This window comes from Tiliqua scincoides, chromosome 5 (genome assembly GCF_035046505.1).
Source record: "Tiliqua scincoides isolate rTilSci1 chromosome 5, rTilSci1.hap2, whole genome shotgun sequence".
Lineage (NCBI taxonomy): Eukaryota > Metazoa > Chordata > Lepidosauria > Squamata > Scincidae > Tiliqua > Tiliqua scincoides.
In genome coordinates, this window is record NC_089825.1 from 2,300,475 (window position 1) to 2,312,938 (window position 12,464).

Here is a 12,464-nt window from a genome sequence, read left to right on the forward strand (position 1 = left end):
GGGTCTCTTCAGTGTCGGTCGGGTGTCCAAACTGTAGAACTCCCACCCACGCATGTGCACCTGGCACTCATGTTGCTATCCTTTAGGCACCAGGCAGAGTCCATCCTGGTCTCTGGTGCCCTGAATAACTTTTAAAAATGCCTGAGACCTGGCCAATCAGGTTTTTTGCTGCTTGCTGATGTTTTATTGTTCTTCCCTCCAATTTTAAGGCTTTTTTCTACTTTTGTTTTACTGCTCTTGTCATGTGCCTTGAGATCATCTGGTGATAAGACAGGTTACAAATCTTATAAATGCATCACTGAACAGTCTGTTTCCAATTGCAGCCAGTCAGGCACCTCTGGAAAGCTTACAAGCGAGGCCATCCTAGTTCAGTGATTTTCAGCCTTTTCCATTTTATTGCACACTGAGAAGACATTAAAATTGTCAAGGCACACCATCAGTTTTTTTGACAATTGACAAGGTACACTGCCCTGCTGATCATGGGCTCACATCTCCCAATGGCCCTACTAATATATGACCCTCCTCCGAACTCCTGCAGCACACCTGCAGACCATTTGTGGCACACCAATGTGCCACAGCAGAGTGCTTGAAAATCACTGCTCTAGTCTATTGTTTTGGCCCAGCAGATGCTATTGCTGGAATACACTGCCTCTGTCTGTGGAGACCACATTTAATCCTCAACGACCAGGTTATAGTTAATTTATAAATGGGGCTCAATTTTTGCCCACACCAAGAGCTCAAGAAAGGTGACAAATGTGGAAATTCCATTCACATCAAAAAGACCATCCCCCATGCCAGGAGTGCTTGGTGGCACCTTTTAACACCTAAAAGGTCACCCAGGAGGTTATCAGAGTTCCCCAAAGCAAATTCCAGCAGAACTTCAGAAGCAAGGCTTGTCCCAAGCAATCTGTTTTCTGGAACTGTCAGAAAACTTCATTAGTCAAACTATTAATAAACCATGAGCTGTGGGGAAGGCAGCTTATCTTGCCAGCCAGGCCAGACAGATCACTTTATTCTGAACATGGATAATTCATAGAAACACAGCTTCTCAGGGGCACCAGAGGCAAGGAGAGAGCTGTCAAAACCTCTGCTATCATCTTTCTTTTTAATTAAAAATGTAAAAGGCTTACTAGTGACAAAAGCAACCACCACTGAAGTAGGCAATAGCACAAGAGAGAACAAGGGCCTAGTTAGCATGAAAAAGCCTCAACTGCAAATGACCAAGGCTACCCCTCCTCTATGGTGAACTCCTGCAAGGAAAGCGCCCTACAGGTAGACCACAGCTGAGATACAAGGACATCTGCAAGAGGGATCTGAAGGCCTTAGGAGTGGACCTCAACAAGTGGGAAACCCTGGCCTCTGAGCGGCCCACTTGGAGGCAGGCTGTGCAGCATGGCCTTTCCCAGTTTGAAGAGACACTTTGCCAACAGTCTGAGGCAAAGAGGCAAAGAAGGAAGGCCCACAGCCAGGGAGACAGACCAGGGACAGACTGCACTTGCTCCCGGTGTGGAAGGGATTGTCACTCCTAGATTGGCCTTTTCAGTCACACTAGACGCTGTGCGCAACTTTCAGAGCGCGATACCATAGTCTTTCGAGACTGAAGGTTGCCAATACAATACATCCCCTCTCATGTAAAAAAACAAAATGACCAATTCACTTCTCACTGGCCAGTTAACTCAGTGTTTTGCACAAGTTTTAACAGAAAAGAAGAAAGCTATACGAACCTTCTTATGTTAAATCCATGTGGAAAAGCTCAGAGAAGATCCACTCAAATAATGTAAACAGATGAACTGCCTAATAACTTACTCCAGCCCAGCAATCTAACAGAAGCTGGCCAGATGCCCCTGGGAAGTTCACAAGCAAGGCATGGTGGAAATAACCAACTCTCATTTGCCCCCACCATCTGGCAAATCAAAAGACTTCTGAATAAGGAGGCTCCCATTCCAGCTATCCCGGCTAAAGGCTACTGACAGACCCCATCCCTCAAGGAATCTGTCAGATTCTTTTTAAAGCAATGTATTTATTTCAAAAGTGCAACCCACTCTTCATTGAGAAAGTTCCCAGAACAGCTAACAATAATTACAATACTGTACACAATGTTAACAATTAAACATAAGCATCCAAAAACAAAGAGCAACAATAATAAAAACTTAGTTTAAAAAATGAAACAGGCAGGAAAACAAAAGGATCAGCAATAGACACCAGCAAACTGCCAGGCTGAACTGTTTGGGCAAATAAGAAGGGTCACTGCCAGCCAGCAGAAAGTTAAGAAGTTTGGGCTCCAGCAAGCAGGCTGCACAAGCTAGTCTACTGCTGGTGGGCACTTTTCTACCAGGTCCAATTTAAGGTGCTGGCTTTGAGTATCCTGAACCTGGGGGTCTCCATCTGAATCTGCTGGTCAGCTGAGGTTATCTGAAAAGGCCCAGCTCCAGATGTATCTCATGGGAAATTGGGGGTGGGGCCTTTTTTGCCATCATGACAAGGCTATGGAACACCTGTCTCCCAGGAGGCTCACTGGACCTGTTCAATTTCATTCTCCAGCAGTAACCACCCTGTGTCACCAGGCCTGTAGCTTAAGGTGAGAATTCTAGCTAGTACAGAATTTCTGTTTGCTGTTCTAGTCCATTTCGGTTGACTTGTTTTTATTTCTGTTTCAGTAATGCTAATCTTGAAAATGTTTGTTTCTAAGCTTGTACACAGTATGGGATATTTTGGAGAAAAGCAATCTATACATTTCTAAAAAGATCACATTTTGAAATGCTCCCCTATACAATAAGGTCTCTGACTACAATAAATTAGTACATCACTGAGAAATTTTAGATTGAGGAGGTGCGTTTAAAACTGTGGCAAGTGTGTGAAACTGAGAAGCTTCCAATAATTATATCTCCCTCTTATGATCCAAAAATGTAGGGCCCAGAATTCAGCAACCTCATTCAGTTATATGCAAAAACCATACCAAATGAGAGGCATAATTAAGTTACAAAATTCACAACCCACAAGACGCAGTACTAGTCACTGGCATGCAGACAGCTTTAAAAGGGGTTTGCACAGATTCATGAAGGACAGGGCCTATCAACAGCTATTAGTGGGGGTTGCTAAGTGAAATTTTCATGATCAGAGGCAATGCTGTAGGACAAACAGAAGGAGATGGTTGCCACCTTCACCTCCTGCTTGTAAGCTTCCCAGAAATCTGACTAGAGGAAGGGACCTCATTCTGATCCAGCACGGTTCTTCTTATGGACCCCTGGGGGAGAGTATCGCACTGCAGCTATTAAGCAGAATAGCTGGATGAAATCGCCATGCTCAAATATGCAGTATACCTCTAAATACCCGATACTGAAAAGCAGCAGTAATGCATCTCTGTCCTATCAGCAGGTTAGATAATGATGGACTCATCTGATTTAGGAAGGTACTTATTAGCTATGATAGCTAAGTGGGACCTCCAAATTTAGGGACCATATACCTCTGAATACTGCAGCAGAATGCAGCAGACCTCTTCAGATAGCAATAAATAGCCCCGTTAACAACTCACAGCAAAGAGCAAGTGAGGCAAGGTCCCCCGCCTGCGTCCTTCATAAAGCACTGCTGCCATGTGAGATGAGGCAGAACCTCCCCACCAGAGTACTTTGAAAAGTGCTGCTATCACCAGGTTAGGTGCTTAAGCACATTCAACCCATGTACTTCATGTGTGGGTTGAGTGTGCTTGAGCACCTCCCATGGTGGTGGCAGCACTTTTCAAAGGACTTGTGGGGAGGCTCTGCCTCACCTGCCACCCCACTTCATGAAGGGTTCCAGGGGAGGCTCTGCCTCACCTGCCTCCACACCCACCTGCTGTGCAGCAGCGCAAGCTCCAGTTGCTGCTTTCCTGGCTTCCTAGGAAGCCCCAATGCAGGGGCTTCTGGGTGGCCACTGTCTGGGACGGTCCTTCAGCCAGACCGACTCCCAGGACTGCTCCCCCCTGGGGTTGAGGGCAGGGCTGAGCAGCAGCCACCAGGCCAGCCAAGCGGGGCAAAGCCACGTGGTCAGCCCCTCCCCACTGCGTGCCTGGCTCAGGGGGCAGCAGGAAGCAGTGGCGTAGCTGGAGGGGGTGGAGCGCCCAGTCTGGCGGGGAGTGGGCAAGCGGCCCCTCCCTTCGGAGCCATTCCCGGGGTACGGCTCCGTTTTGCTCCCCCCGCCGGGAATGGCTGCGAAGGGAGGGACCGCTTGCCCGCTCCACAGCTCCAGCTACGCCACCGGCAGGAAGCCTCCTTTGGGCGCCTCTGCTGTTCAAATACACGTGGAATGACGTCCCCACGCAAGGCCCCGCATAATCTGCATAGCCACGCCCACTTTCCAACGGCGCCCCCACAGCACTGAGGCAGAGCCCGCGCGCGCATGCGCACTCCGCCCCAGCCCTCCCTGCCCGCACCCGCGAACCGACCTCCCGCACCGCCCGACCTGTCTGGCCGCCGCCCCGGTGCGCGCCCGCAGAGCCTTCAGCCGCTCCTTCCGCTTCAGCGCCTCCTCCTGCAGCCCTCCCGGAGCAGCCGCCATCTTGGTGTGCACTGCGCAGGCGTGCGCGACGTCTTCGGAGCAGCCGCAGGCAGGAGCAGGCGAGCGCCGAGCCATCGAGCGAGCGCATCAATCGGGAAGCTGGACCTTGAGGAAGGGCTGGGGAGTGGCACGTGTGCCTGTGCAGGGGGCAGCAGGGGCTATGGCAGGGCTGCACAGAAGGGGAGGCTCAGGCGGAAGGCCTCCTTTTATTATTTATCATGGTTGTCCTCTTAGCTGGAAGAGTTGATGATCTCAACTCTTAATAAACCTTTACCCCTGTGACTGTTTTGGTGGGCTGGTTCTCAGGCGGGATCTCAGCCTTGTGACAGAGTCCTGGGGGCAATGGCATAGCTGGAGGGGGGCTGAGCGCCCAGTCTGGTGGGGAGCGGGCAAGCGGCCCCTCCCTTCGGAGCCATTCCCGGCAGGGGGAGCTTTCTCCCTGCCCCCCCATACGGCTCTGTTTTGCTCCCCCCCCCGCTGGGAATGGCTCCAAAGGGAGGGGCCGCTTGCCCGCCCCACTGGACAGGCTGCTCCACCCGCCCTCCAGCTACACCAGTGCCTGGGGGCAAAGACCCTGCCATTCCCCCCCCCAAGGTCTCTTTTCTAGAATGCCTCCCTGCTTCTCTCCTCCCTTTCCTGCTTCCGGGGTGTGCACATCACTGCTGTTCCCACTGGCCCCTGGTGCCAGAGTGGATGGTGCAGAACAAACCCAATTTCTCCACTCCAGAAGCCCAGCTCCCACCACAAGATCTGGCCTGAGCTCTTGCTCCTTTTATAGGTCCAGCCAGATTGCAGTCAGAACAAAGTAAGGCTCACAGGGTCCCTTCCCCTGCCACCCAACTGTTCCATAACTTCACAAATTTTTTCCCCAACTTAGGGACCAATCCTATCCAATTTTCAAGCTCTGGGGTAGTCACAATGCAGCCTTGTGATAAGAGAACACATGTTCCCATACATTGAGAAGGCCCCAGTGACCACCCCACCACCACAGGATGCAATGCACACCCCACTGGCACAACTGCACCAGCACTGGAAAATTGGATAAGGTTGGGCCATTAGGGCCCAGTCCTATCCAACTTTCCAGCATCGGTGCAGCCCAGAGGCAAGGGAACAAATGTTCCCTTACCTTGTGGAGGCCTCCATGACTACCATCCCACCACAAGATGCAATGCACTCCCCATTGACACAGCTACACCAGGACTGAAATTGGAAAGGATTTGGCTCATACACTCTCCTGACAGTGTTCCAGGGAAGCAGATCAAGTTAACTTTAGAGTTCACGACAGTTTCCTTTATTCACAGTCAACCCATATTTGCGCTCTCTGGGCACAACCAGTCATACCTTATGCAATACAACCCTCACAATCTGTGGATGTACCATCCTGGTATCTCGCTTCTCTGGGAAGAACGGAAGCTTGTCATACATGGCTACTCATTGTAGGGTTACCAGCTCCCAATTTACAGTTGGGCCAGCCTGTCTCAACATTCGTCCCCAGGCATACCACTTCACATGGCCCACCTATGAAAAATACCACCAGAAGTAACTAGTGATGATGTCATCGCCAGTTACTTCTGGATTAGGAAGCCAGATGTGATACAACTAAGGGCACAATCCTAACCCACTTTCCAGCACTGGCATAGCTGTGCCAGTGGGGCATATGCTGCATCCTGCAGTTGGGGGGCAGGCACAGAGGCCTCCTCAAGGTATGGCAATGTTCGTTCCCTTACCTCGAAGTTGCATTACCCTTATGTTGGTGCTGAAAAATGGGTTAGGATTGCACCCTAACACAGGTAAGAGGCTCATGGCAGATGGGAGGGCTTTCTGAAGCATGGCTACATGTCATTTCTGTCCTGCTGTGTTCAACACACAGTATGTAATCATATGTTATCTGTTTATTTTCTCATTATTACTCATGGTTACTCATTATAGGGTTACCAGATACAAAGGCATATGCCTTTTGCTCTAGAGCAGGGGTGCCCAAACCCTGGCCCTGGGGCCACTTGCAGCCCTCAAGGACTCCCAATACGGCCCTCAGGGAGACCCCAGTCCCCAATGAGCCTCTGGCCATCTGGAGACTTGCTGGAGCCCATGCTGGCCTGATGCAACTGCTCTCAATGTGACGGTCAACTGTTCGACCTCTTGTGCAATCTGTGGGATGAGGGCTCCCTCCACTACTTGCTGTTTCACAGCTGTGATGCTGCAGCAGCAGAAAAGGAAAAGCTGGCCTTGCTTTGTGGAAGGCCTTTTATAGTTCCATCTCTAAAATATTCATTTATGTAAATTTATTCAATTTGAAATGTAAATTAATTCTTTTTTTTCCTGGCCCCCGACACAGTGTCAGAGAGATGATGTGGCTCTCCTACCAGAAAGTTTGGACACCCCTGCTCTAGAGGAATGGCTCTGAAGCAGAGGGGGAGGGGCCGCTTACACACTGTGCTTTGCACCCCCTCTAGTTATGCTACTGCTGAGAGACAAAACATTGGCAAAGCCACTTTGTGTCTGTGGTCACATTCTTCAGCTCCCAATGTACAATTAAGCCAGCATTTCTCAACATTTGTGTCCTGCCATACCACTTCACATGGCCCACCTATGAGAAGTACCACCGGCAGTAGCCAATTACTTCCGGATTGGGAAGCCAGATGTGACACAACAAACACAGGTAAGAGGCTCAGGGTGGACAGGAGGGCTTTTTCAAGCATGCAAAAAGCGCGTGCTGTGGCTCTGCCCACCAAGCCAAGTCTCCTACTGTGCTGCTGGCCTCACTGCCAGGCAACAGGGGGTCCCATGAGTACAACCAGACACTGCCTCATGTACCACTGGTGGTACTAGTACAAAAGAACATAGAAGAGCCCCGCAGGATCAGGTTATAGGCCCATCTAGTATCTCACAATGGCCCAACAGATGCCTCCTGGAGCACACAAGACCACAAGAGACCCGCATCGTGGTGCCCTCCCTTGCATCTGGCATTCTGAGGTAGTCTGCCTCTAAAATCAGGAGGATGCACATACCCATCATGGCAGGGACATGGGGAGTAAATGGTGAGTAAATATATTTAAGAATGTAAATGCTTCTTAAGTATTGCATTCCGCAAACATCACAAGATGCCTGTTTGATGACAAAATATGGTTGTCTTTCACAGAACCGTTAGAAATGGGTCCCCTGTGAATGCCCAAGGCACCACCAAGAAATGTTTACATAATGGTAACTCCACCTCCCAGGGTCTCCAGCACCACCCCACTGCCTGCAACTGCCATCACAGCCACTGCACTGCCTGGACCCACATGGCTGCCCCGCTGTCTGCCAGGTGGCTTGATCAAAACAACCTTCTGTGGACACAGCTCCTGCACTTGCTGCAAATTGTTAGAAAGAGAGTAGAGAAGCCAGTGCGCCACTGTAGAGCTAGGAAAGCAGCCCCTGTGAATCTTCATAAGAAAAGTCCCGCTGGATCAGGCCATGGGCCCATCTAGTCCAGCCTCCTGTATCTCACAGATTTGGTGGTATCACCACCAAATGCCCCAGGGAGCACACCAGATAACAAGAGACCTGCAGATCATGAAATCCATGAAGTGCTTCAGCTCTGAACCCCTGAATTTGTGTCACAAAAATCCCCCTCCAGCTCTCACCCAGTCTCAAAACTGTCAGTATTTTTTCATGCTGCTCACAAGTAAGAGGTCATTGTTCCAATTCAGTCTTACAACTAAAGATGTGCAAAGCCAGTCTCAATTTTTCTGGCTTATTTTATTCAGATGTTTGCATTTTAAATAATTTAGAAGGCATTGTATGAAGCAGACATCAAAGCAAACAGACAGGAGTAGCAGAGTCAGCATAATGAGGCATTGGACAAAGGCATCTCTGGCTACACTTTTAAGTGCCAAAGAGGATGAAGGACAGAGATTAATGCCTCTTCCTAGAATAAATTACTCAGCCTTTCAGAGGTTATTTCAGAGAGATTCTGCAAGATGAGACACATGTGAATATGAAATTCTGCCCTTGTGAACATGACTCTTGCTGTGTTGCAATGTAATAGACTGCTTTACTGAGCAGTTCACCAGAATATTGTGTGTGTGTGTGTGTGTGTGTACGGGCCCAGTCCTATCCAATTTTCCAGCACCAGTGCAGACGCAATGCAGCCCCAAGGTAATAATAACAATAACTAGGTATTTATATACTGCCTTTACGGTCATCGGTTTACTCCTCTGACTTTATTCAAGGCGGTTTACATAGGCAGGCGTTTCTAAATCCCTCAAGGGGATTTTTACAATCATAGAGGTTCTCTCTTTCAAGAACCAACAACATTTCAGAATGGATCTTCCTGATTTGGTCTCACTTCTGGCCTCCAGTTCTCCCAGCAGGCTGGCAAGCAGCTCCATCTCTCACACGAAGGGCAGCCAAGACGCTTCTTGCTCACACCAAGAGCAGGTGGAATCACTCAGCTGGGCTTGTCAGCTGCTTCGAGTTCTCGCCATTCTCAGCCGTTCAGGTTCAGGGAGCTGCCGGTGTCCTCGAACTGGCGACCTTCTAATGTTATCTTCGGGCTAATGGAGGCTCTACCCTCTAGACCAGACCTCCTGCCCATACCATGTTCCCATACCTTCAGGAGGCTTCTGTGACTGCTGCCCTACCACAAGATGCAGTGCATGCCCCATTGGCACAGCTACACCGGCACTGGAAAATAGGATTGGGCCCTGTATGTGTGTGTGTGTGTGTGTGTGTGTGTGTGTGTGTGTGTGTGTGTGTGTGTGAGAGAGAGAGAGAGAGAGAGAGAGAGAGAGAGAAGGGTTTCTTCCCATTGTTCAGAATGTTCATAGAGAGAAGCTCGTAACTCAGAGCCCAAACCTGAGCTTAGTGTGCCAGCCTCATGCCGGCGCCAAGTGTTGAAAATGTGCCAGAAGGCACACCTGCAACACTCAGCTCTGGGTCAGCACTGGCACTGGTCCAGCACCAGTCCAAGCTGAGCCCAGTGCCAGCCAGAAACTAGCAGCACACTGCCCAGAGCAAGGGAAGAATTCCAGGCAGCAGTTTACTGGGGTGGGGAGGAAGGGGGCACTGCCGAATGCTGAACCCTGTGTTGGATCTTCTGACCCGACATGAGTCCTCTTAACTCTGCACTGGCAAAATAGCCAGCTCTGAGTTGAGTAGACCCATTGCAGGGCCAGGGGAAAGGGATGAATGTCCCCTGGTTTGAGGAGACGCCGGTAGCTGCCTGGCATGCATAGGATGCAGTGGCAGCCTTTTTTGTGCTGCTGCTCCTCTGGGTGCTGGGCAGCTCAGGATTGGGTTGTCAACTACAAAAATGTCTTGGAGAGATGCCCTCCGTTGTATGTTTGCATGTCCCATCTTTTAATGTGATGCTTTGCTGTAGATGAAATTGGGATTCTGATATACGGTGGCCATGAAGTGCCTGTTATCCAGTGGCTGTATTTGGAGCAGAGGCAAATGGAAGTATTGATCTCCCTCTGCAATACCGGGTAGATGGGACTCGTCAGCCTAGGAAGGTAGCTCATCTAAGAGAAGGAAAACTCTGATCTCAAACCTCCACTGCCTTGTGGCCATATCCAGTTGTGGAAAAGGCTTCAGGAGTCAACCTCGAGGCAAAATCAAGAGCCGGAGTCCCTGAGGCAGTTCATGGCTGAACACATTCTGGCAACTCCTGCGATGCCGCTGGAACCGTATTGGCCTCTGCCTTTCCATTGGACCATTCCAGCGACGTGGAGAGGGGGGATTTGCTGCATGGGTAACAGCCTATCCTTCATACCTTCTTTACCCAGGCTTCGCGCACTGGAGAGGACACTCCAACTTCGCCATACAGCGTCGGCACAACCCAGAACCACCATTCAGAGCGCGATACCATAGTCTTTCGAGACTGAAGGTTGCCAACAAAAATTTGAGCAGATAAACTAGTGAGGAACACAGCTATGTCCCAAGTTATTCAAATGAAAAAATGAAAATAAGAAAATGTCCATCAGCTCTGAAGGCTTTTCTCACATTCACTCTGGTCTGGTTTCTTTCAAGGAACAACAAAATGGAAGCCTGCATTTCATCTTTGCTGTACTGCCTGCTACACGGAGGCCCCCAAAACCTACTTAGGGGGACTAGATACCAATGAGCTGTCCCTTATATTGGTGGGTCTTGGGGCAGCGTGTGGTATGCTTACCTTACTGGCAGTAATCTGGTTCTTTAGAAATTCTGCCAATGTTCAGGAGGTGAGTGGAGAAGACCTTAACCTGGAATGAGGGACTGCTTACCTGGAAGAGGTACCCTAGAGAGGCTTGCAGCCCCACTGCTCCAGTGCTGGATAGGATTGGGCTGCCCAAAACTTAGATATCTCAGAATGCATATATGAACCAGCCATTTATTGTTACACATTCCCCCTTCCTCAAGCTTTCAAGTAGTTCTGATGCCCAGCTTTTCAAGATGCCAGAGCCCAGCACTCTGCAACTCCCTGAAAACTGGCTTATGAACCTTGGGCATCAATGACCCTAGATTGGGAACCAGTGCATTAGTGAGACATAGGGCACAATCCTAACCCCTTATGTCAATGCTTTTCAGCACTGGCATAGCAGTGCCAATGGGGCATGTGCTGCATCCTGCAGTTGGGTGTCATTCATGGAGGCCTCCTCAAAGTAAGGGAATGCTTGTTCCCTTACCTCAGAGCTGGAAAGCACTGACATAAGGGGTTAGAATTGCGCCCATAGCCTCTCAGTTCATTACCTGTAGAATGGCACATCTCCGTCTCCAACCTGCTGTATCGGGCAAACACAGAATCCAGCTCAGGCACGCCAGGTTAAGAGTGCTAGCTCAGCCGCTGCCAGAGCATGAGCGTCCCGTCAGTGGTGTAGCTAAGGGGGTGCACGGGGTAGCAATTGCACCAGGCAATGCTTTAGGGAGGCAACAACCTGAGCTTGACACTAGTGGCCAAAATTGTGAAAACCTTGGTATTTTTGAATAATACCATCATGGTATATAGCATTCAATGCAGAATTTAACGCAGAATGCAGTGAAACAAGCCACATCAGAATATCTCTATTCTATCAAAAGTTATAGCCAAATATCCAGAAAATAAAAACACAACTGCATTATGTAAAAAAACTGGATTTTCTTAACTCAATACTGACCAATGAGACTGATTGTTTCAAGAGCCAATTAGGAGTTATTATGATACAGCAGGGAACCAATAAAGTGTTAATATGGGAGGAGGTGGCAGAGCAAGTGGGTGGCAAGCTGCTGGGAGGAGAAGGTGGATTTTCTCCCTTTTTCACTTTTTTAAAAGCCCGGGCCTGACGTCACTTCAGGGGCATCATTCTGAGCTCAGCACCAGCTCACGATTATTAACTACACCACTGCACTCCATCATGGATTCCCCCATGCCTCCAATACAGTGAGCTTGGCTAAGGGGGGAGCCATCCTGTGCCACTAGCTTTTATTCCGGCTGGATTTTGAGCCCTGAGCAGAGACAATTAGGACGCCTTAGGGTTAGGGCCTTAGGGTTGGCAGCCGATTCTAGATGTGATGCTGAGCCCCTGCAGGGACCCTTCCACCCCCTTTTGCCCTAACCTGGTTTTCAGACCAAAAGAAGTACTGGCTGCAGTGGCATAGCCAGAGAGGGGGCAAAGCATGGCTCCAAAGGGGAGGGTCCCTTGCACGCCACGGTGACACTCTCTGAAAAACTTAGTGCTTTGCCCCCCCTCTGGCTATGCCACTGATCATGCTTCAGAGGAACTGAACCCCACTGAACTTGGGGGAAAGCTGGGTGGCATCACACTGCACCTCTAGAGATACGCAGCCCAGTCCTGGGCAGGCTTACTCAGGAGTAAAGCGCTCCCAGTTAAATGGAGCTGGCGTACTTGCTTGGGTACCTCCCAAGTAAGAGTTTGATTTTATGCCTGTCTACTCAGAAGTAAGCCCTATTCTAGTCAATAGGCTTTACTCTC

General features: G+C 49.7%; 1 protein-coding gene across 1 annotated transcript in view; it reads right to left on the reverse strand.

Moving 5' to 3' along the window:
* Positions 1-4,534, reverse strand: part of CCDC12 (coiled-coil domain containing 12) — a 29,514-nt gene extending 24,980 nt beyond the window's left edge. The window contains exon 1 of the mRNA XM_066628053.1: positions 4,438-4,534. Coding sequence (XP_066484150.1) covers positions 4,438-4,533 — 96 coding nt within the window. The 5' untranslated portion in view covers position 4,534. The remainder of the gene's footprint in view (positions 1-4,437) is intronic.
* Between the last annotated feature and the right edge of the window lie 7,930 nt (positions 4,535-12,464).